The sequence below is a fragment of the Anopheles coluzzii genome, chromosome 3 (assembly GCF_943734685.1).
Source record: "Anopheles coluzzii chromosome 3, AcolN3, whole genome shotgun sequence".
NCBI lineage: Eukaryota > Metazoa > Arthropoda > Insecta > Diptera > Culicidae > Anopheles > Anopheles coluzzii.
In genome coordinates, this window is record NC_064671.1 from 79,769,431 (window position 1) to 79,793,613 (window position 24,183).

The 24,183-nt window shown below is 44.3% G+C and overlaps 2 protein-coding genes across 2 annotated transcripts in view; one reads left to right on the plus strand and one right to left on the minus strand.

Moving 5' to 3' along the window:
- LOC120955139 (uncharacterized) overlaps positions 1 to 24,183 on the minus strand; it is a 438,811-nt gene that overhangs the window by 394,947 nt on the left and 19,681 nt on the right. Inside the window, exon 3 of the mRNA XM_040375674.2 lies at positions 11,315 to 12,330. Within this exon, the coding sequence (XP_040231608.2) occupies positions 11,315 to 12,295 (981 nt within the window). The 5' untranslated portion in view covers positions 12,296 to 12,330. The remainder of the gene's footprint in view (positions 1 to 11,314; positions 12,331 to 24,183) is intronic.
- On the plus strand, positions 19,569 to 20,481 carry LOC120955142 (uncharacterized). The gene is made up of 2 exons (XM_040375680.2): positions 19,569 to 20,107; positions 20,175 to 20,481. The coding sequence occupies exons 1-2, from the start codon at positions 19,846 to 19,848 to the stop codon at positions 20,414 to 20,416; spliced, it is 504 nt and encodes a 167-aa protein (XP_040231614.2). The 5' UTR covers positions 19,569 to 19,845; the 3' UTR covers positions 20,417 to 20,481.

Here is a 24,183-nt window from a genome sequence, read left to right on the forward strand (position 1 = left end):
AGAAGATTGATGTGAAACAGGAATCGACCGACTCGGTGCGACCGGCGGACCAGCCAGTCAGCCAGGGCGGGGTGTTAATTTTCCGTCTTGCAACTTGCCACGGCTTATCAGGCGAGCGATGTCACAGGCGCAAGCGATCAAACATGTTATTGTCCAATTATCGGCGGTTAATATGATTTCAGCGATGAAGATGAGGATGAGGTTCGTTTGAAGATGTTTCATAAATCATCAACACGTAAAAGTGGTTTCAGGTTTATCACGGAAATAAATTATGTAAAATTCTTCCTGAGGGTCTTTTTGCGCTTCGTTTAAAATAACTCCTCGAATGATAAATCGTTTGACACATTTTTATTAGATCCGTATCTTGTTGATGCTATTGTTTACAAAAAAAAACCAATCTTAATTGTCGATATCTACTTGCAACTCATTAACAATTAAAATATTCATTCAAAATAATAAAAAAAGTTAAAAATAAAGACAAAAATTATAAAATCCAATAAGACTAATGCATCATTGAACATAAGCAACTCATCATTGCTTTTAAAAACATTAAAAGCTCATCAAAAACCTAACTAACAACGCTCAAACAGATTCTGTAGCTTTCTGATTACGAATTTCAATTTCGTGCGCTTTCGTCTATGCTTAGATTTATTCCTCACAAAAAAACCAATCGATCCTACCACGCTGCCTAATGAAGCTACCAAGCCTTAACGAACACGAACGCCCTATTCGTACCTGTAGCTGTAGACACTTTTGATATTACTTTCTTCGTGTAGTACTGTGCAGTGCGTAGGCCTCCCAGACGCTGCCACTGCCATTCATCATCATTTGCTTTGCACAGATCAATTTGTAATCTGTGGAACAGGAGTGCTACACGGAACCCATTTGCATATCAATCAAGCAAATCTTTATTTATAAGACCAGCTTACAGCGGTACAGCGTCGGCACGACCGGATAAGCCGGACACGATTTCAATCAATGGGCGCAAAAGCGTCTTGCAGGCAGCAGCACCGGTAATCAAACCGAGCAGACCGGAACGTTCATTTGCTTTGACATTCAAATGCGACCGTTTGCCAATGTCATGCAAATTGGGGGGAGGGGGGGGGGCGTTTACTGGGCATGATTCAAGGTTCGTTTCAAGTAATTATTTCCATAACTTTTTTTGTTGCTAAACGACGGGTAATGGAGCTAAAGGAATGGTGAACCTTACCAGCGTACCAACGACTTGTAATTATTAACTCGGCAAAACGGCTGCTTGTGTGTTGGTAACTGGCTTCTTGCCCTGGTGCGTTCACATTTGCCCAGGTATGAGTGATATCCTTGAAGTGCTTGAAGAATCACAATTAAACCTTCCTTCACGTTTGAGCTCCTTTTGCAAAAACCCCCTTCATGGAGCATGAGCAAAAACATTCCAGCCTGCTCACCTTCCGCCACACGACGCCAGCGGACGCATTTGCCGCAAAGGACCCTTGTCCAGCCACACGGGCAAGGTACGGGAATTTTATTATTATCATTTTCCAATTTGCTGAGAAAATATATCGGAGAATAAATTACATTTCCGTCCAGTTTTGCGGTGCCAGTTGCAGCCGCATGCAGGTTGCGACGTTGACTTTCATTTTCCACCTGACTGCACGTACAGTTTAGTCGCTTTATTACCATTCTACCGGCTACCGCAACCACCGTAGGTGTGTGTGTGTGTGTGTGAGTGGGTGCGTCTGTTCTCTTCTATAACATCATCATCATCATCACAATCATCGCCATCATCCCTCACCAGCATGGACGTTGGTGCATCAGCTTCGTGGTTGAGGTTTACACCAACCTCCATGAGTAGAGAGCTCAGGGAGGGCTGGTAGTGATAATGCACCCACAATGCATTTATAATGGTTGCAGTGGCAATCGATTGCACCAGACCCGGGCGCTATGTGTTGAAGTTCAGCCGGCGGACGATATCGACACTCGGTTGGCGAGGTAAATTGACCCGGATCGCAAAGTAAATCGTAAGCACGTAATGTGTAATTTAGACGCAATAATGATATTCCAGCTCAACGCCGACGGTACGCCATGTTGGGTTAGGACGTCATAAGTCTAGTCAATGGAGGTGGATACAGCACTGTGATACAGCATTTCAGTATCCATGTTACAAGCATTTTGTTTAACCAATTTTGAGTTATACTGTTACCATCGGTTTTATGTCCTTCAAAATTGGTTTTTGGCTTTTATTTGTTAAATTTCGTTATTTTTAAAATTACCTTTTTTATTACATGCTTTCTAGCCCATTGCTGTTATTAATAACTTTTAGATATGTTTTAAATTTTAAAATAGCATTGCACACCTTGACGTTTTGTCGAAGAGAATTCTTTTTCACAAATTGCTTATCATTCCAATATGATTCAAATAGAAAACAAAACATATCCAGAGTACCAAACAAAAAAAATGATATTAAAATTAAGACAAACTATCTTCAATTATTAGCTTTTCCAAAATCAAATACAGCTGTTTCTGAATACTTAGAATAGAAGGTAGGATAATAGTGGGTTACAGCCATATAGTTTAGAAAAGCTGCTAGCTAATAATTTGTTTTGTTTATATTCTTTTAGCTCTTTGAGTAAAAATTCAATTTTAATGTAATAACAGATGTACCAAATTTCCTCCCAATCTATGCAAACCAGAAATGTCTTGACCTATATCTGGACAGGAATAAGAAAATTACCCTTGTTAACACCGTAATTTTTAAATAATGCAATGACATTTTTTATTCGGTGAAGTTATTTATGTTGTTTGCATTCGTATAAAAAATACAAAAAAGTTAAACCACCTTTCATCGAACCTAATGACCTAATGACTTGTAGAAATTTAACACAACATCCACAGTTCTTGTAATAAATTAAATCAAAGATGTAGGCTATTGATTTGCTCGATTTTGACAGCAGAGTAAATTATCCCCTCGATGTAGCACTCGATGCTACCCACCTAGCATTACAAACCCCGTATTCCTTCAGGGATGCTTTCAATCTCGTCTCGTTTCGTATTCCCAGTACCTGTCAGCTATAGCACTCGGTTTTATCGCGCCACCACTTCTCCCACTTCGTGACTATTGGTGCGATGAGATGTTTTCAACGCCAGCACCGGTCCCGGGTCGTGATCGGAATGTTCTAATGCATTTCTGATTACTACTCCCACGGGGTCTCCCCGAGGACAACGGATTACACACCAGACTGAAGCCTATACGCACCGCTTCCTTTACCTCGTACAAAGAGCGAATGAGATGCGATCCAAACTGTCTCCAGGGCTCGATCGAATGCGAACCATGATGATTGGAAACGCAACGAACGCCTGGATTCGATTTCCCGGTTGCGCCAGCAAACAGAGCAACCACCACCAGCTACGGGAACGCGCCCGCGCTGCGGACGATGTAAATTCTTTGTGGATGAATTAATTTGATTTGCATTTCTGCATGCGTTCGGTGAGAGTGCTGCAGGCGATTGCGATTTGCTGCGTGTGAAAGGTGATGGCCAAGGTGATGAAGAATGTGTACACCGTGCCGGGGGTTACTTGCGTGCATTCGCGACGGTGATGGCGATGGACGAATGCTAGCACACTGCCGCAGCACCCAACAGACAAACGATGCGATGTCTAATGGGCTTGCAGCGGGAATCGAAGCATTCCAGCATGATAAATGATGTCGCATCGGGCGGATTACCAGAGACATTTTATTCGAATGATGAGTTTTGATGAAAAATACTTTTGTCAGCATTGTTCATCAATCGAATGTAAAAGGTGGAGCATGACAACATCAATTCCTGTTGAAAGGAAACCAATGATTACAGTATTGCCTACATTTAGGCGTCTATTTGCTAGTAAATATGAAAGAATTTCTTTTTCAGAAACAAAACGGTTCGCACATTTTTCCTAAATAGAAAACAAACCCTTAACTGTGCGCTGCTCCATTCTCCAAAGCTCCAATGAAAGCCGTAAACGGTAGAAAACAAAATCCTCTTGAATGGATGAAAAGCTCACGGGAAATAAAGTGCCTTAGGAATGGGGGAAAACAAACACGTACGGCACAACCCCCAGCGCACGGAATGTAATCTGAAAGTGATGGCTAAGCTCGGATTTCATCATGGTAATCCGATGATAGCTTTCGTTCGCTTTCAACCTACATCGTTCATCCGGTCCTGCAGTACATGGCATCCTGCTTCCCGAACGGGTTAACTGGCGTTAAAAGAAAGCCAGCAACCAGAAGACTCCACAACTAGGTATGCGCGGGACAGCCCATTTTATCGGTAGGAAATCAACGGGCTATAATAACAACAACAAAAACTCTCAGCCCCACCAGGTTAGCAACCGGAAAACGTGAATTTCGGAATGGCTACGGCTATTATGCCCACATAAATACTGCGTGCGGGTAAGCTCAATACCGGTTTTGTGTACAGGTCGTGGAAAATAAAAACTAATGGAACTGCCTGGAATGAACCGAACAAGGATTTGCTTCAGTTGAGTTTGCCCTTCTAGCTCCACTGCAAACCGTATTCGTAGACGTTTTGCCTTCCTGTTGCTGTTGTCCGGACGCGAAAAAAGATCTAAAGAAATCGTTCTGCTCGAGAATAGGTCCACGTCCACGGTTGGGGTTAGTGATTGCTTTCGCGTACGTCGCTTGCATTTTAAGCAAATTGATACTTTTAGGAAGCTTCCAATGCCGCGTGTCCTGTCGCTGTAGCCCATGTATGTTCGGCTTAACTCACTCATCTTTCTCCGCCCTTAGGTCTTTAGCCTTAACGAGCCTTATATTTCTTACTCACCCACCCAAGCCTGCCAGTGTATTACTCAAACCGTTGATAAAGTTTTACAAATTATTCTTCCACAACGACACGGTCGTAGGAGTGCGGGCATGGAAATAAAAACTGCACCCCACCCAAGCGCAGATGTAATCCGAGCATTTTCCGAAAATAAATCCATTTTGAAAAGCCACGCTTAAGCGCCTCCAAGCAAAACGTGATCATCACGCGTTCGTCTTGGGCCAGCAAACACACGGAGAAAAAGTTGAACTAAGGCCAAAAGCACGTCGCTCGTGTGAAGGCGTTTGTGTGTGCGTATGTGCACAGGCACTCGTGAGGATCTGATTACGCTAATATGTGTTTACCAACGTCGCCTTTCACCTCGTGCCAAAGCGAAAAGGTATTGCTTGCAAGGCTCGTCCGAGCGCTAAAAAGTTGCAAAAGTCGTCCGAGTTACGGCTGAGCATCAAACAGAGCGTAGCAACGGGCAGGAAAAAAAGGGGGTCGAATCCCCTTCGCACTTCCCCGGGCCGCACTACACGCCTTGTCACCGTTTGAAGTTATTCATACGTTTGCATATGTGATTATGTACACGTTTTTGCGCTCCATTCCCGTTGGCGCTGTGTAAAGAGCCTCCCCTTACCCAGCAGCATTTGCAACATGTTTGCAGAGACACACACACACACACACACACACACACATCGTAAAAAGAAAGGCTCGTGCGCCACAGAGAAAATCAATAGAATAAGGCACTCCACCCTGCTTCAAAGCAAAAGAACACGGACGATCGTTCTTTTTAAAGCTCACATGCTTTACGTTTTCATCTTTCCGAAGAACTTCCAGAATGGAAAGAAAACAGTCTGGACCCGTCTCGTAAGCTACGGTCGTAATACATCTACTTACTGCACATCAAATGAATAAATAAACTGACAACTGCGAAGGCTACAGCACGCCAGGAAGACCACGGTTCTTGCGGCATCTGAACCGCCCGATCGGGTAATGTAAGAAATGAAATGGAATTCGATCGTTTGAGGTTATGTTTTCCATTCGGATTGACTCTTTGCTTTCGTTGGAATAGCTTCTTTTTTTCGCTTTTTTTCTTCTTTCTTTCTTAAAAAAACAAACCTTCATTTTCCAAGAAAGCATAACTTCTGCATATCGACTGCAGCGCACTGCAGCGCGTCTGCCCAACTTTTTCTTCCCCAAAATTCCCGCTGCATTTGCTCCACTAATCCTCTCCATGCACACGGAGGGCAAAAAACCTCACAATCGAACCACCTTATCGTGGTCACAGATGCAAACTTTTCCAACACGTTTTCTTTCTTTTTTTGAGCCAGCAAGCAACCAAAGAGCTTCCAGAGCCTGCAATACCAGGTGGTGGATACGGTACCAGAACCGGTCGGAGGAAAGTGCATCCCGATGCATCACGCAAGGGACCAATTGAATCCGGCTCATCGAAAATGACCGTCTGGAGGTAGAACGGCGAAATTCCCAGCACAAAACTCCCAGACCGCTGCTGCTGCTGCTACTGCTGGATTCGCCCAGTCTGGCTGGTTGTAGCTCCGGACATGACTGGAATGTCTAAACAGTCACCGGCGCTTCTTGAGGTTTGGCCCCGAACGATAAGGCGCACCGGCAACTCCGCTCATGGACTCAAAGGACGACTCTCAGCAACAGCAACAACAACAACAACAACAAGAAGGAGAAAAGCACCCGTTTGGTTTTGTATGTTACGTACCCAAGTCCTTGCTCCGGAGGTTGGCTGAAAAGTCAAATAAAATTAAACGACCTGACCCACACCGACTACCAACCGGTCACGGAGTGCGAGACCGATCCCACCAGGCATGCGAATAAACAGACCCAGAGCACGAGCGAAGCAAACCTGCTTCATCCCTTCTGGGACGGACTGTTTGTTTTACACTAATTTCACCAACTTTCTGCTCACCAGCTGTTCGACTAAAGGTAACGGGTCATAGGGAATCACTGGGAGTTGGAGGGAGATGGGTGGGGTAGAAAACTGCAGCTGTAAAAATATCCTCAGGCAAAATTTTGTTTTCCCTTTCCGAAAGCGGTCAGATGCATCGAAGTGCAGTGCGTTTGGCCGTACGTACGGATAGAGATTTTGTGTGACTGCTGAAAGCTTTACTGAGTGTGTGTGTGCGTGTGTGTGTTGGGTGGAATTCACATTCCAAGCGTTCGTATGACGATGACCAAAGTGACTATTAGATTTCTCTTGCGAGGCACAGGTACTGCCGCATCTCGCAACTCTTCCACAGCACAGTTAGTTTGCTATTCTATTGCATGCAGTATAATTTTATTAACTGGTGCTAACGAACGCTTTTAGCTGTTTTTAATGGAAAAGATATGATCTCGGGCCAATGGTTGGTGTGTGTGTTTGCTGTTTAACCCACCAGATCGCACGTGGTGTGCTCGAAAACATATGCTTTTGATGTGCTTTTAGTAAGATCACTAGGGGTAATGTGATACTAGAGCTTACATAGAGATGATGTCAACCCTTGCTAATGAACCTTGCTCACCTTGCTTCAAAATGAACAATGATAACAAAAAGCTTAAGCCATTTTTCAACATTCAAATCGGCAAAAAGAATTGAAGAACTGTAAAACATTGTAAACTATATCAGATGAAACATTCAGAAATGAGCAATACATCGCGGGACAAATCCAAAACGACATTGGGGAAGAACTAAAATTGGGGCCCTTTCCGTTTTAAGTTCGTAGGCTGAAATTTCAGCCTATCAGCTGTTTGCATTGTATAGCAGTTTCTAGCAAATTATTCTATACGCAGTCTAGCAGCTATCATAGTGGGTATAATATACAGGTGGGCTTATCCCAAGGTGTATGAATTTAGAAGGCTGATTTTTATCGCTTCTGCTACTGAATAAAAATTTTAAGAGTGTTTTGAGTATTCCTCAAGCCTCCAGAAAGCTCGTTGGAGCAAAAGTTTCTGTCAAAAAGTAATGTTCAAAATTGGTTATAAAAAATGCTATGAGATCACCTGGACTACATACATTTTGATTCTAGTTTCCACTACGTGTTCTCTTAAATGCACCTTGGGATACAAGTAAACAACACCGTGTTTTCGAGCAGGTACTCGAATCTAATTCTAGCTTTGTGGCTTGAATAATCTAGACTGAAAATCGCAGGCTAGTTTTGTGTGTGATTTTGTATGGAGTGTTTACATGTTTTCAGTCTCCAACTGTCAAACTCCATACAAAAAACTAACTAGAATCGTGAAGGCCCCCATTTATGGAAAACCATGAAATAAGAAACTTAAAGCCATTTTATACTACATATTGTATACTTTATGTCTAATTCATAAAAAAATAAATACAATCAAAGTCCAATAAGTAGTTTTCAAACATCTGTTTAAGAAACAGCCACTGTAGTGTACTGCCCACAGGAACAAACTATCGAATACATGATTTAGGCAACAACTTGGCTTCGCTCTTTGTCGGTTCACAAGCTAAAAACGGTTCAGAAAAAAACCCTAATTAAAGACATTCCCTTCATAGAGGTCTAACTGACACAACTTTGTCGTGAAAATTCATTAGCTAACCTACATTCAACCATCAAGCGACAAGCACCCCTCCCTCCATCCGTACCGTGTGTAGGAGGAACCTTCTCTTATCTTCCTCGCTGCACGACTGCTTTGTTCCGTGTTGACAGTTCGAACATATTCTTCTTCATCAAATTATTTTCAGCTCCATCACCGGGCTCCATCGTCCAACGCGTCACGTCGTTGGACATGATGCGGATAAGGCATCGTTAGGACTTCTTTCTTTTCCCATCCAAAGTGTGTTCACTTCTTTTTTTGCTCCTGTCCCTTCTGCCGTTTCCACACACTGAAGTAATTTGAAGAATTTTAGCGTAAAATTCAACCTTCTTGCCAGGACCGTCGTACGCTAGAGCCATCTGTTTGGGGGAAAGTTTTTTTTTTGTGTGTGTATTGTGAGTGTACACCGCTTCCACTTATCAGGCTTCGCCAAACAATGAGCTCCCCGGATACAACGAAGCTACAGTTGTGTATTTTTTGTGAGTGCGTTCTATCTCTCCACAAGTGAAAGATACGAGTGAGAGGGAGCGAAAGAAGGGAAGCAACAAAAAAAGCCCTACAACTCCAAATCATTCCATCGTTCTTGCGCATCTTCCCACGGCATCCTCCCCCGGCAGTCAGTTGCGGCGTAATGAAAACGCAAAAGTCAACCAAAATAATTAATCACCGAAACCGAAACAACCTTCTCCACCACACCTTTGCCGTTTTTGATCCGCAAATTTCTCGTAACGCTCCGATTCCTGACTTTATCATTTAGATTGGATTAATTTTTCTTTCCCGCTCCTAGCAGCAATGGCATGAAAAAAGGCACCCCAGCAAAGGTGCCGGGGACTGGGACGGAAGCTGAAGCAAAAAGAAGTCTAGCGCTACCACCACTCTCTGGTGTCTGGTTCTGGAGGAAATGTCAAGTACTCATCACGGCATGAGCGGAATGTTCTGGGTGGAGGATCCTACAAACTTCCAACCTCCATCTTCAGCAACATTCCTCACCGAGAACGGAGTTTCGAGAGGATAAGCAACATACCGACGCTTTCCGAGGCTGGCATTGAATGGGAGATTCTTTTCTTTACCTTCGCCTTGCTGTACCTTTTTATTCCACAGCAAAAAGGGGAGCAAAAAGCATTGGTGAAAATTTTCATTGAAAAGCCAAACCTGACGCCATGTTTGGTTTGCAAAAGATAAAAGTGATACTTCTATCTGACAGTATAAGAGGTTGGTGGTACAGCTTGGTGCGTAGAACAGAAAAACGTCAATTCAAATAAAAATCATTAAGAAACATTTCTATTTGATGATTTCCTTTTTGTTAACCCTCGCTCAAAAAATCAACAAAATCCCACTAATACCTCTTCCCGATCTGACAAACGAATTCATTTCGCGGGCAATTATAGGCTCACTCCTAGCCATCCGACCCTTGTACTCGCGTCTGTCATCACCCTGCAAATCGTGCGCCTTGATTTGCTAAGCTCATTAAAACGCCAACGAAATCGGAAGAACTCACCAGGACGGTAGAGACGGCGCGAGGATTAGCTCTAATGAACGGTACTCCAAACAAAAGCATTTTCCAAAAAGCGCCACGGCGCATTGCGCGCTTTCCACGGAACCTGCCATACAGTGGATCCTCCGGCTTGACGGGTATAAGCTTTCCGGGAGGATTATCACGATTAGATTGGGGAAGCCGTTGGGACACACACACTGCCACGAGTGTGTGTAAGTAGCACGTTTCTCAGATGGTAATGCCGGTAAGGTTGTTTGTTTTTGGCCACCTACCGAAGGCATTGAAAAGGACGGAAACATTGACATTGAAAGCGACTGTTGTCACTGGATTTAGCACCAGCGATGTTAATTCCAAATTGCTTCTTTTTAAAACGAGCAATGGGCGGACGGTGACAGGGATGGATTTGAAAAGTCTGCACATTTTTAGCACTTGGCTCTCAGATCTTGGGAATAGGGACGAGTTCTTTTTAAACGCGCTTTGAGCCATGTTAAGCAAATTTTTAACACATCCTAGAATAAGTTATAATACAACTTTGATAAGATGTTTGTACTTGTTTCACTATTCTTCGTAAAAGTTGAATCCAGTTGAACATCAAATCTTTGTTCGAGAAATCTATTCGAGAATATGTTTCTGATGAAGAATCAATGAGTATTTAATCATCTATGATAACATATTTAAACTAGATTAGATTTTTATTTATTAAAAAAAAACTTGTTTTCGAAACGAATTTTTAAATTTTCGGTAAATCTAGTGATCGTAAGTGAATAAAACCTAAACATCCTTATGTTTGATTGTAGCTGATGAAAGTAATAATCACTCCACTAAATATTTTAACAAAAACATCATTTTCTTCATCATTGACCATGTGGCATATTCGTTTAATACTTCCTAGAAGTTGACAATTGTATAAAAAGTAAATACACTGAATTCTTGATAATCATCAGATCCCTTTGAAGAACGATATAGTAATCAAAATGTATATCCCATTATTTATTCAGGTTTTAGAGCAAACATTGCATACAAGTAAAAATCTCTCAGAAGGATAACCTCATTTATGGAACAGGAAAATCCTCAACAACCGAGGTCCTTGAGTTATAAGAATCCGGAGCAGCTTTATCTTGGAACCATTGATTCTCCTACAAAAAATGTAACAGTTTGACGCAAATACTTACAAGGATGCTCTAGCTAGCTCAACATCGGAAACGAACAATTCGACCCCGTAAAATTTCAACAATAACAACTCGAATGGTCTGTCATTGGTTGCTCGGTCATTCATTTGACAATGTTGACTAGGAATTTTACGGATTGGAATTGAAGCTTGCTGTGTTGAGCTGGCTAAAGAAACTCTGTAAGTTCAACTATACATAGCTGAAGCTCAAATAAATATAATTGCCCCAAAATATCCCGACAATAACATCCCAAGCGTGAATGACGTGATGCAGCATCAATTAACCTAACAAATTTCACTTACCTTCTTGTTATCGCGAAACTTCAACCAGCCGGACACGATTGTCTGATCACCTGCGAGCACATCACTTGCCCCACTAACACCAACACCTTGATCCGTATCTTCCATACCATCCCCACCGGCACCAACACCACCACCACCACCTCTCGACTCACCACCAGGTGGGCTACAGACAATGCTTCGTGCCGGTGATGAAAACACTCCCGGCTCACCCAAAACACTCTTCGCCGGGCTACCACCGGCTGGGCCATGAAACCCTGCACCTGAAGCCGGATGATGGTGGTATGGACGATGCACAGGCGACGAAAACACTCCCGGCTCACCGAGCACACTTTTGGCTGGGGAGGCAGGATACGCCTGCCCTACCGCAGCCCCAAACTGACGACGCACCGGAACGGGGGAATTTTCACATGAACTTACACCACCACCGCTGGCAAGTCCGAAATTGTGACGCACTACGTTCTTGCGCAGACAGCTGCTGCTCGTGCTGCCGCAGTCCGAATCAACGCGCTTACGCATCACCTGTGGCTCCGCACCGCTGCACACACACTCGGACGCGGCCCGACGCTTGGCCGGTGCCGGTACGGCCGATCCACCGGCACACTCGCACGGTTGCTGCTGCAGAAAGCGGCGCGAGACGAGCGGCGAATCGAACGCTTCCATCTCGCTTCCCTCGCGCCGACCAGCGATCGGTGTCGATCGCTGATCCCGAATCACGCCCTGCAGCTTGTCGAGCCGCCTGTTCGGCAGCGGAGACGATTTGGCGCTTTGCGAGCCGCTTTCGAGCAGCAGCAGGGCGGCCGCATGGTGCGGCAGATGGTGTGCGGGATCGTGTCGGCGGGGCACGTTGGGCGAGCTTTTGCACGATTCCGAACCGTGCAGATGTTGCTGGAAGGTGGCGGGCATCCCGACGGAGCACTGTGGATGGTCGGTGCTGCGCTTCGGTGCCGACGTTATCGGTGGTGCTTGACCTTGGTCGGCCATTTTGTGTTTTGTTTTCGTGTGAGTGGATGATGAACCTGCAGGTAGGAAGATCGAGATAAAAGAACGAAATTGGATTAGAAGGTGAGCGATGATAGATTCAAAATGTATTACATTTTAGAGTTGTTGGTATACGAATGAAAGTTTGCCAGAATTGACTTGTTTATTTGTTTTGTTATTTATTAATGCATGATTAATTTAAGTGCAATATAGATACTTCTGAACATCATATTCTTTAAGACCTATTTTCCAAACTTAGACTAAGTTACGGTCGAAATTGTTATTTTTAAGCCATAAAGACATGCAAACAAATGCAAGAACTATCTTGCATCTGTCAAATACTAGAACATCAAAAATTATAATTACGGCCGTAATCCACCGTCATTTAGTTAATGAATATTAACTTAAATAATTTATTATACATTAACAAATCGTATGGAACTGTAAGTAATCCTCGTAACACAATCAGGAACTTTATCTTTCTAAATTTTTAGATAAAAATAAATAAAACTTATTAAAATGCACAAATAAAACAAGTTTAAAAAGTAGTATGTAACAAGCACAGTTTTACTAGATCTCTTCAAATTCAAAATTATCACACAAGTGTTGAGTTGTTATACCAATAAACCACGAATTGTGTGCATCGACCATCATGTCCCTATTTCTTGCTCATTATACTGACACGAGCAGTTAATTCACACAGACCGATACAAACATGAACGCCTAGCACTGAGTCACAGAACTATCTGATTATTCATTGCTGCATGTACGCACAAGGCTATTGAAGGCTATCTCGTGACACGTTTTCGGCTCCGAATATTTCCCAAACTGCCACTAAACACATCTTTGCTCTAATTATGACCAATGGATAATTTGTAAGCACACAAACCAGCCTCACTCGAAATGCGGTGCACCTTGCACAACTGTCCGCAGCCATCGCGCAGGCACTCGAATTTTCTACGTAGCTGGTTTGACATTATAATGAGCGGGGGAAATTTTCTACATCAGCAGCAACAACGGCAGCAGCATCAGCACCACATCCTCCGCAGCACAAAAACCCGCCGTGCCATCTCCGCTCCGATGCTTAAACGCTGCTGTTTGTGTCCTATTTTGAGCCAATTTAGTTCAATTATTTATCACGGCTTGTGCGACTCCCGGAGCTGCTTCTGCTCCTGCCGTCCTTCCCCGAAACAACGGCCGGCGTTGGGAAGCGTGCACGCATAAAGCGGCTAATTTCCGGTACGATGTCTGCCCCGCCAGCCGACAGTGACCGTCCGGTATGGCGTTCCCGATGGCTAGCTGCCCTAAAGCCTGAACGAAATTATTATGATCAACATGATCCTCGGACGCGGTGCAAAATGCTGTATTTTGCATTCATTGTCCTTCTGGGTGAGGTTTCGGAGAAGGACCGGGATGCATGAATCAAGACCTGGTTGGAGCATTGCGCCGGTTGCGTAGCCGCTGGGAAAATGCGACATTACGTGTCCCGAGTTTCTCTGCCGGCCTCCATGAGGTCGATTTTGGACCTGACTCGTAGCATTCGGTAGTGGAATTGGACATGACGAAAACAATCGGTCTGCTCGAACATTGCCTACCACAAAAGCATTTGAAACATTCACGGGTGCCCAATGGCTTGTAGCTGCTGCTGCTGCCGTAAAGTGCTACAAAATGCAATCCACGCTAAAACACGTACCAGAACGACTCATGACGTCCAGACAACAGGCCGTAGACTGGCTGGGGTGATTGTGAAATCTACCAACCATTTAGCGGAGGCTGTGCTAGGAGGTTTTGGAATGTTAAATGAATTTCATGTCCACTGCAGCCAGCATTGGAGGCTATTGGGTGAACCATTATCGTTGTCATTCTTTCGTTACATCTTGTTTGTGTGATTTAGGTCTGTCTGAAGAGTTGGGAAAAAGGGATTGATGTTGAGGATGGAAAGCGTATTTTGTGTTCATTTCTGAAGCTTTAAAGCTTTTCAGGATGCATTAGAATTATTATATATGAATCGTTTTCTGTCATTAGACAACATGTCACATGTTCCCTTTTCTGCTCTACCACACCTCAACGACACTATCATATTAATTAAATCGCAAAAATCAATCATTCACGGTGCGAAACCAACTGTCATTGCATATTGTACCGCATATCGGTTGAAACGCACATCCTGACCAACAAACATCCCAATCCGGCCCAGCTGACGACGTACGCAATCCTGCCCCCCGATCCCTGCCCCTCTCTGTCCGCAGCACGCTAATAAACCGATTTCCTGTTTTCTCATCAAAATGTAAATCAGTCTATTTATTTGCTCCTTCAACCTTCAACCGACGTTCGATTGACGTTTTCGGGTGGCAGTGTGGCCCTCACCAACCACAGCGTTCCCGTCCGCACGCGCAAGATACATTGCAGACGACGAAAGCCGACTAGTGCGGAAGTAAAACAATCTCATGACTGCCGTCGAGGTCGAGCGAAGAAAAATGACTCCTGACAGAAAAATCAATACCAATCGCATGTATCGCACACACACATTTCGCACACGGAAGTGTCGTCCCAGTTTTCTTCCTGATGCTCCGTCAGCTCTATCTGCTGTTTGGACACGCGCCAGCTTCATCCAGCAAGGGGGATGCTCGCACTGGAACGCTGCCGATGATACCGTTTGGTTTAAAAATTTAAATCAAAAACCGTTCCATTTTCGTGCAGCAAAGTGACGAACGGGACGGAGACACGCTGCGCTTAGAAATTCCAATCCAAGAGCGCACTCTGCGCTATCCGGCTCGAAGGACCAACATTCTAACCTTTTGCGCGGTGCCTTTGGTTTGTCGGTTTTCCTGCGCTCCCTTCAAAATAACCAGCAACAAAAACCAAACCCTCACAACCGCTGGACGAGCGTGGAATCTTCCCCGGACCAAAAATATACCTTCATTTCTTCGCCCACGGAAGCGGCACAAAACGTTGAATATTTATTTCTATGGATCCACGATCCACTCGCACGTGGCGTCTGTACCTGTTATACTAACCTGCGGATATATCCCAAAAACCTCGCAAAACCCCTCGACCAAAATGCCAAGGAAAACATTGAAGATATGAAGGAGTTTTGGGTGCAGAAAAAGACCCGGGAATATCTTGCAAAACTTTCCTCCGTGTGCAAACCTGCTTCCAAGTGTCGATCCTATTGCTCAAGCTTTTTTTCCGGAACGATTCCAAAATACTACATTCCACCCGCGCTTGGTAGAAAAGGAAACACACTTTTAGGGGAAATAGGGAAAACCTGTTCCCCGAGAAAGGCGAACGAACGGCGAAAAGAATAATATGTGTATGTGTGTGGGTGGTGGAAAATCCTCCGGCAAATAATCCACTTGTTTGTGTACCACACGTTTCAGGTACGTGCCTCTTCAATAGATATACCGTGCCGGAAGGAAAGAAGTGTGCTTCTGGTTTTTTGCTAGAGGATGTTAAAAAATACCCATCTCCAAAGCAAAGGACCTGAGTTCTGAGTTCGCACTCCCGAGCTGCCCGAATGTGGAACAAGTTACACAACGAATGGTGGATGGCACAAGTTTATGCATTCAGCAACGCGACCGAGAGTGGAGGACAATCGGACGGAGCAGAAATTCCCCACACAGAGAATGTCAAAACCACAGCCGGACCGGAGCACCTTTTCATTTCTCCAATAGAGCTAGAGGTAGAGGGATTTCTATCGTTTGTCAAATATTTTGGCTCTCCACACTTTTTGCTTCGAGTGCAGATGGGTTTCCCGAGCAAGATGGTTGTTTATATATCTTGTCGTACGAGATTTTTATTTCTTGCTGCCCTGACGCATTCCAATTTTGATATGATAGTGAGATATGCCAGGATACTTTAAAAGGTGAAGTGTAAAATTTGTCTTCAATAAAGATGAAATTGGGTAAGATAAGAACAATGTAAGCATGTGATAAGGTTTTATACATTCTTAAAGAATAGAATGCTGCCCGTAGCTCTTACTGCTAGATACAAATTGATCAACACACTATCAAATTAAAGTTCCTGTAGCACACCTCCAACGCTCCCTTGTGAAGCAAAAAGCAATTAATAACACCCAAAAACATTCGTTGCGATTTTGCTCCCTGCACAAGATATTTCATGTCCGTTTTTCTTCCCCTTCTCTTGTTCTCCCATTTCCACAAGTCATTCCGACCGGCCCGTCAGTCGCATTAGGCCACACTGCCTTCAAACACGCTAGATATGCGTCCCTCGGCGCGATAGTCTATATCTCCGTACTTGCTAGACAAGCTCGTTATCACTGCCGAACGCAAATCCTTAAGTAGCTGTCAATGCAGTACTCCATTAGTGAGCCGGAGTGGCACATTCGTGCCGTCACGGCCCGTCCAGGCCCGCGCATTAACAGTCACCGTCACGAAAGTTGTCATTGTTGCGGGAGTCGTGCCGTGGGCAATGGGTACGCTTTCATATTCGTGAGTGGTTACAATGTAGGGAAAGTGATAGCATGCGCTACCTGCTTCGAAACCAGTCGATGAAGGGTTCCAGCACAATCAGCTACACTTCGTTGGTGCTGTGTCCCTGTCCATAACCTTCAATTCATTGTGCCGTTCGCTTGTAATTTGTTAACTACTGTGGAGCTGCCTGTAGAAAGCGAAACAAAACTGAACTCGGAAAGGGAAATGGATTGTGGCGTTCATGACTGTGGCGAACTCCGGAACGGTAGGAAGAAGAGAAAAAATTAGGTAATCCCTTACAAGCTGCTGTCCGAATCGCCCCGCATATCGGAGGCAATTTTTCCACGCCAATGTTGAATATCACAGCGCACCAAATGGTCTAATGTTGCCGCAATGATACGATCTTTTTGCCCTACGTTTCTTGGAGGCGTTTCTTACGGCTAGAGCCTAAAATTAGCGTTGTTGCATGGAAAAATTGTACTTGGTTTGATCTATCAGGCTTACCCGGAAGATTCCATCGGTCCGCACGAAAAAGAAGAAAAAAACAAGAAACTAAAGGAAAACGTCATTAAAGGAAGTACAGAAAAATTGCAACTCATCGCCACAGCGCCTCCCGAGCACGCCTATCACCCTAATGGTGGCCGTCATGTTTGGTAAAACTTTTATTTTAGATTACATGTATACAGTTTAGTTCGGGTCCCGGGTGTTCCTTGTTTGGGTAGCCCCCATTTCCCCACGGACCTGACTGGTGAGTGGAAAACTGCAATCGCTTCGCCAGCTAAACCATCTCAGACACCATCAGTGATGACGTGTGTGCGTGTGTGCCTGCGTGCTAGTGGGGGCGAGGGGACGATTTGATTGAAGGCTGCGGCCGAACTTCTTGGCCGGACCGAACAGGGCCGCATCCGGCCCTGTGTCTTGATATATTTACTTACTTTACGAGCTGTCAGAAAGTTTATGGTCATAAATAATGGCGACGAAACGGGTGCACGGAGCGTTTTGATGGAAAATCCCTCCCTCCGCACCCGGGCTGGTGACCCGCTGGGACACTGCTGGATACGGAAGGGAGGAGATGGAGAGGCAACAGACCTCCCAGGCCCCCCGAACTGATGGAATTACGAAGGGTTTCGTTCGTTTTTTTTTTTTTGCTATCTAAAGCATCGCCGGAACAGATATAGAAGAGCGTTACCGAGGAGCAAGAAAACCTGTCCCCGTCGCAGTAGTTCTGTAGGGTTGATAAATTGTTTTATATGCTGGGCTTAACAAATTTTAGGCTTCATGTCCAGCAGCACAATCTGACCTGAGTAAGGCGAAAACAAAATTCGGAAAAGAAAAAAAAATGGAAGAATTGGAAGTTCAATTTCACTTTCATTTGGTCCTATAACTGAACCACTTTGGGCAGGTGATTCGGTTTTACAAATGGGAGATTGTTTTTATTCTCTACGTTCTTACCTGCTGACGACTTTCTGTTCGAATAATAATACCAAGAAGGGATGGAAGGCATAGCAAAGGCACGCTCAGAAAAGGTTGGCCCCTCCATTTGTTATCTGATTTTGGGCATTTGCAAAACATTTGGTTTTGCATTTTGCTGTTATCTTCGTAGAAGAATTGCTGGGAAAATGGGCCAAAATTTTCTGTTGAATGGGATTTTAATACTTTCAGGGTATCTTTAATAATTTAAAATGCTGCAATAGAGAGACATGACAAATCTTTTACACAATTTTGGAAATAGAACTGTACATACCCTTGCATCTTTAAGCTTTGTTATTCAAGAATACTTTATACACTCTTATCCCAAAAAAACAGGCTTTAGTTTATGTAGTTATGATATAATTTAAAGTAGCCACAAAATGCTCATCAAATCTCATCCACCAACGCTGCACTTTTGAGTGCATGTGTACCAACCGGATGCGGCGTGTAATCAAAAGCAAACAGTAGCAAAGCAGCATAGCAAAAAAAAAGCCAACAAAACAACACCATTCAACGTACTGCATCAGCCGCCCGCCCAAACCATTCTTCCAAGCGCGCACAGTAAACAAACAGCGCCTGCACAGTGCTCTAGCTATCCCTTTATTTCAATTGAAGCTAATCACGGCAGCCCGACGACCTCCGCGCGTACACGGTGCGATACTATCTGTGAATCCTCAGCAAACAAGACCGAAACCATGGGATGGCCTCTGCCGTTGTATTCAATGTACCTTCACCCACTGAAAAGGTACCACAAGATGTGACGATTTTGCACTGCGTCACAACTGCAACTGGGGCAATGTTTTCGAACGTGCTCCAGAGATAAGCGGGGTTGGGGAAGCGCGTGTGTGTGTGTGTCTGTGCTGGCGGAGGACATCAACATATTGGTCACTTTATGCCCAGGCAGGGAGTCCAAACGATGGGATAAAGTAATAATCTTCATCAAGCATACGCGGCGGGTTCGCAGTGTTGTGCACAGGGAAGGTCACGAGTCACGAGAGCACTATGAGGCAGTCTACGACATGTTTAATGTGTTGAAGAACTCTAAAAATGATAGATCTTTAATGACAATGAATTTTTTTTGCTGAAGAATTCTCCAGTACATTTTAGAATCTCTGATCTTGAATGATCTCAATAGTTAAACCACAAGAAATTGAAACATGTAAGATCTTGAAGATTTGGAAGAATTTGGAAAAAGCCTATCTGATATTGACATACAAAATCACCCATTTATATCTGTAACTTCAACCCATCTCCTCAAGCATTACTGACCATCTCCAATATCTTCAACATGACATCAAATTATGGCCATCGCCATGCCCACCATCCGGTCCAAATAAATCCCGCACGCCAATTGACTGCCACCCAAGTGCGGCCAAATAGCAGCGCGGTCGGAACTGGCACGCTGCAACGCACAGTCACAGTGCCACAGTGCAAAGGGTGGCATTAACAGCGTCCAGCAACGTCCGCCACAGAATGACACCGCCCGACCGGACCGGATGGAGCGGGCCCCCACTGAGCGTGTGTGCTTGTGCCTGTGAGTGTCCATTTCGGTATTAAAATTGATAATCCATTCGCTGGCCCCAGGTCCGCCAGTGCGACTGGCTGCTCAGGTTGTTCGTGCTCGGTCGTACACGGGCGTGCGCAAAAACGATGTGCGTTCACGGAAGTTTAATTGTACCGCTGGTGCTGATCGTGGCGTTAACGCTCGGGCCTGCACTATCGGCCAGTCCGTCCGGGTCGGTGGTCAAGGTTGAGCAGACGGAACGGAACGGCACCAGCACCACCATCACCACAGCCGCCGATGTCTTGGAGCGGCGGCCAGCGCCGGAGTTTGAAGATGTCGCGAGCGCGGATGTACATCACCCGCGACCGAGGCGCCGTACGAGAGAGGAAAAGAACAACATTGAATCAAGTAGCCGCGTACGCTTGCTCGGTAGCCCGGGACAACCCACTCTCATATGCGTACTCTTGTCGTGCAGGTATATCGCTCTGGGAGTGGCTGAAGGGACGCGACAAACCGGAGGACAACTGCATGCTGATGGCGATCGGTGGTGTGGCGAGCGGTGGCGCACTGACCGGAGCGTTCGTTGGAGCGGGCATTGGGAGCATCTTCACCGGGCCGGGCGCAATCGTGGGCGGCATCATCGGGGGGCTGGTCGGTGTGTTCGGTGGGCTTAGTGTGGGCGCCCGGGCCGGTGCGGTGGCGTGTGAAAATGTCTGACCCCGTGTCTGACCGTTGGTTGCGCTTTTCTGGAGCAATAAAATTCGTTTAAGTGGAAAACCAAGAGCTCTGTGTGTGCATGTGAGTGTGTGTAGTGTGGTTTGGAAACCGGTGAAGGAGCCATCCAAAGGTTCCAATTTAAAGGTGCACATCGCCATAAAAAAGAAGGTCGATAAAGGGTTCTCCCGCACACCCAAATGGTCACCAACTTTCTTCCTCTTCAGCAAGCGTTGGCAAAAGGGGAAGGCTCTTAAGGCAACAGAAACCATTACAATTCCTGTGTCGCATTTGCCATCCATTTAACCCATTGTTTCTTGGACGTGGTCGTGGTACAATGTGTGCCTGTGTGTGTGTTTATGTGTGAGCGTGTGTAAATTGTGGTCCACATGTGTGTGGATGCTTCCAGAGCCGGGCCCAAAGACAAGGGACAAGTGTATTCTTACATAAAACATAAGGCTTGTAGATTACTTCCACCATTACTACCCGTATCCTCACGCGTTTGGCTGTGTCTGAGGCTATATTTTTCGTGTTACTTTTATTTATCACCGAAGCACCATTTACCTTCACCCAAGCACACTGCCTGTGCTGTGGTGCATTCGCTGTACGGGAGCAGAAATTCCTGTAGTACCCCCATGAAGCGAAGGAAAGCATTCATAAGTAAAACGCACCACGGCACTCTCGTCATCAATATTGCATGTATGATTTTTATGTACACATACAGACACACACACACGTGCTTGGTACACACACACACACACTCTCAAGAGGGTGGCAAATAAGAAAAGAAAACACACTCAATCGCATTCGTTCGGTGCGCAGTTTACACATGGGGTTCCTTGCCCCACAACCGGGCGACCATATTTATGTCGTTACATGAGGATGCCCAGAGGAGGAACGTTAAGGAATCGACAGAATGAAGGCAGGCGCTGCGGTTCAATGGAGCTTTACATTTTACAGGCGTCAGCAACGGCCATACAACAAATAAACACATTCCGGCACAACCAACCAGGAAACAAACCCTGAAAGCTAGCCTACAAATGTAAACACTTTAACGGGATCGAGCTGATTTGCTGGAGGAAGAGGCGCAGAGCAAAAGAGTGGTCGAGTGCGCTCCGCACAGCAAACAGGAAACGCACACGTTAAGAGCGTACCTTGCACGCGCGTGTGTCACATCAGTTTGTTGGGAAAAACTAGTCGCATCCGGTCGCATTGGTCGAGAACTTTACACATTTCTACTGCACGCATTCACCGTGCTCCCCCCTTCAGTGCCGCATTTTGCTGTTTGTAACTGCAGCGTCGATTGTGTTGACAGACAGCGGCACAATAGTGCGCGCCATCATCGTGGTGTGTAAATTAATGGGAACCTCTCACTCTATCCCCTCCCTTTGCTTAACGCGTTTGATGTTTTGTCGTGGGTCGCGTTTGGCGCGTTTGGAACCACGGGAGACGAGATTTATTCACAACTGCAAAGCAGAAATTCCCATTCCGGTTGTAATTTCTCCTCCCCCCCTTTTGGCTACGATTGGTGCGAAGTTATCTATTTATAGGCCTTGGGGTAGTTCTGGTGTTCTGGTGCAGAGGCTGGTCGCGGAAGTGCTTTAATGGTACTCATTATAGCGGTGCGGTTGCTGAGCTGGATCTTTTGAGTGGCGCACTGGTGGGCATGCATGGGTGGGGGTATAATTTAGCGATTTTAGATTAGTTATTGTAGCTGGTAATTAGTAGTGGTTGATCGGTCATCATTAAAGGATGAGACTGATTGTGGTGCTCATTACGGCGGATCTTAGGTCTAAGACGCGTACGGTGTATTCATACAATTAAGGCCAATAAAATAGCATTAGTTTATTCGATTTTGTTGACTACTTATCTGGACAGCTCTTTATAGAATTGTAGATGATGAGCTACGAAACTCTTCCTAAAGTTCGTGTTTTTTATGTGTATTACTAATCATCGCGTTTTAAAGAAACATTCATAGCTAAATATTATTCGTAATTCAATTAAGTTATCCCGATTACTGTATGACATATTGTATTTATTTGCATTATTTTTCCGATCATTCAATGCAAACTACCGTGCAATAGTAATACGAAACCTGACAATGGGTCCCTTTCCGTTTTAAGTTCGTAGGCTGAAATTCAGCCTGTCAGCTGTTTACATTATATAGCAGTTTTCGAGCAGCTATCTAAGTGAGTATAATATACTGGTGTGCTTATCCCAAGGTGTATGAATTTAGAAGGCTGATTTTTATCGTTTCTGCTTCTGAATGAAGATTTAGAGAGTGTTTTGTGTATCCCTCAAGCCTCCAGAAGGCTTGTTTGAGCAAAAGCTTTCACACGTCCTGTCAAAAAGTGATATTCAAAATTGGTTATTAAAAAACATGATATGAAACCACCTGGACTACATACACTATGATTTTAGACTCTACCACGTGATCTCTTTAATGTACCTTGGGGTAAATGTAAACAACACCGTGTTTTCGAGCAGGTACTCGAATTTAATTCTAGCTTTGAGGCTAGAATAATCTAGACTGAAAATTGCAGGCTAGTCTTATGTGTGGTTTTGTATGGAGTGTTTACGGGATTTCAGCCTCCAACTGTCAAACTCCATACAAAAAGCTGGTTAGAATCGTGAAGGGCACCAATAATGGAGCAGCCTGGTGCTCCATCCGATGGACGTGATGGCTTCCAGAGGGCCCATCCGATTCCTATTAGAAAGTACCGAATATTATCTATCCAGTAACGTGGTTGAATAAACTTTGAGAACTATGACCTATGAGTATGACTGTGTAGGTCGTCAGGCCAATGTAGAATAATTACAACATATATTTAAAGAGTTTAAATAGAAGCCTGGTTGATGCATTCGGGAGTTGAAGTATCTTTCATTGGCTACATAAAACATCTATTTTAAACTTGAGTTGTTATAAACATAACCAAAAGTCTACAATGTTATTTATATTTCAATTCTTACTCAACATTCAGCCACTGATCGTCATTGAGTGGAATTTTGTTATGCTGCATTTAAAATGGATATCTATTTTTTGTAAAATGGCAATGGACTAGTGACTAGAAATTTGTAACTCCAACTTAATTCCACGTTTTAACATCTTGTTGTATTTTCTTTAGGATTTTATTAAAATTTCTTCTAACAGAGGTTTCTCTTATCAAATAATAACCTTCAAAACTCTTTTATCCTTTTTTTTCATTTCATTAAACAAGTAATATTATTGATTTTGTCTTGTTGATGAAATTCCAACCAGAGGAATCCCGAGGAGCCAGAGGAGTAACTTTGTTCAAAATAACACACAAAAATACAATTTTACATGTTACAAGATGAAAAAAGCAGCAATGTTAACAAAATGCAGTGCAATACCCCGTGTAGCAAAGTGCGTTGATGGAGCTGTTTTGTTTGTCTATTACACACAACCTCATTCGCAATTTGACATGTTCAAGGAAAACCCCAAACAACCTGCTACTGCTACAAGAAAATTGTCCACTCAATATCACATTCACCCGCCTATTACTTTCACTTTAAGTGGCTTCATGTTAGCAGCATGAAAAACGACCCCCCAGAAAAAAAAGCACACACCATTAGTCCACACGCTTTCCGTTGCAGCAACTTGACCAAAACTCATCAACGTCCCGAACATCGTACAAAATGCGTTAAATAATAGATACATGCCACTACCATAACTCCCGCAAAGGCCCAACTTTCATTACTATACTCACACTAATGCCAGAACTTTGAGACACTTACCGATTCACCCTTCG

Bases quoted from the DNA above. Each gene is read 5' to 3' on its own strand.
- LOC120955142 (XM_040375680.2), top strand. From the start codon at position 19,846: ATGTGCGTTCACGGAAGTTTAATTGTACCGCTGGTGCTGATCGTGGCG. The intron at 20,108-20,174 runs GTAGCCGCGTAC...CTTGTCGTGCAG, and splicing joins AAAGAACAACATTGAATCAA to GTATATCGCTCTGGGAGTGG.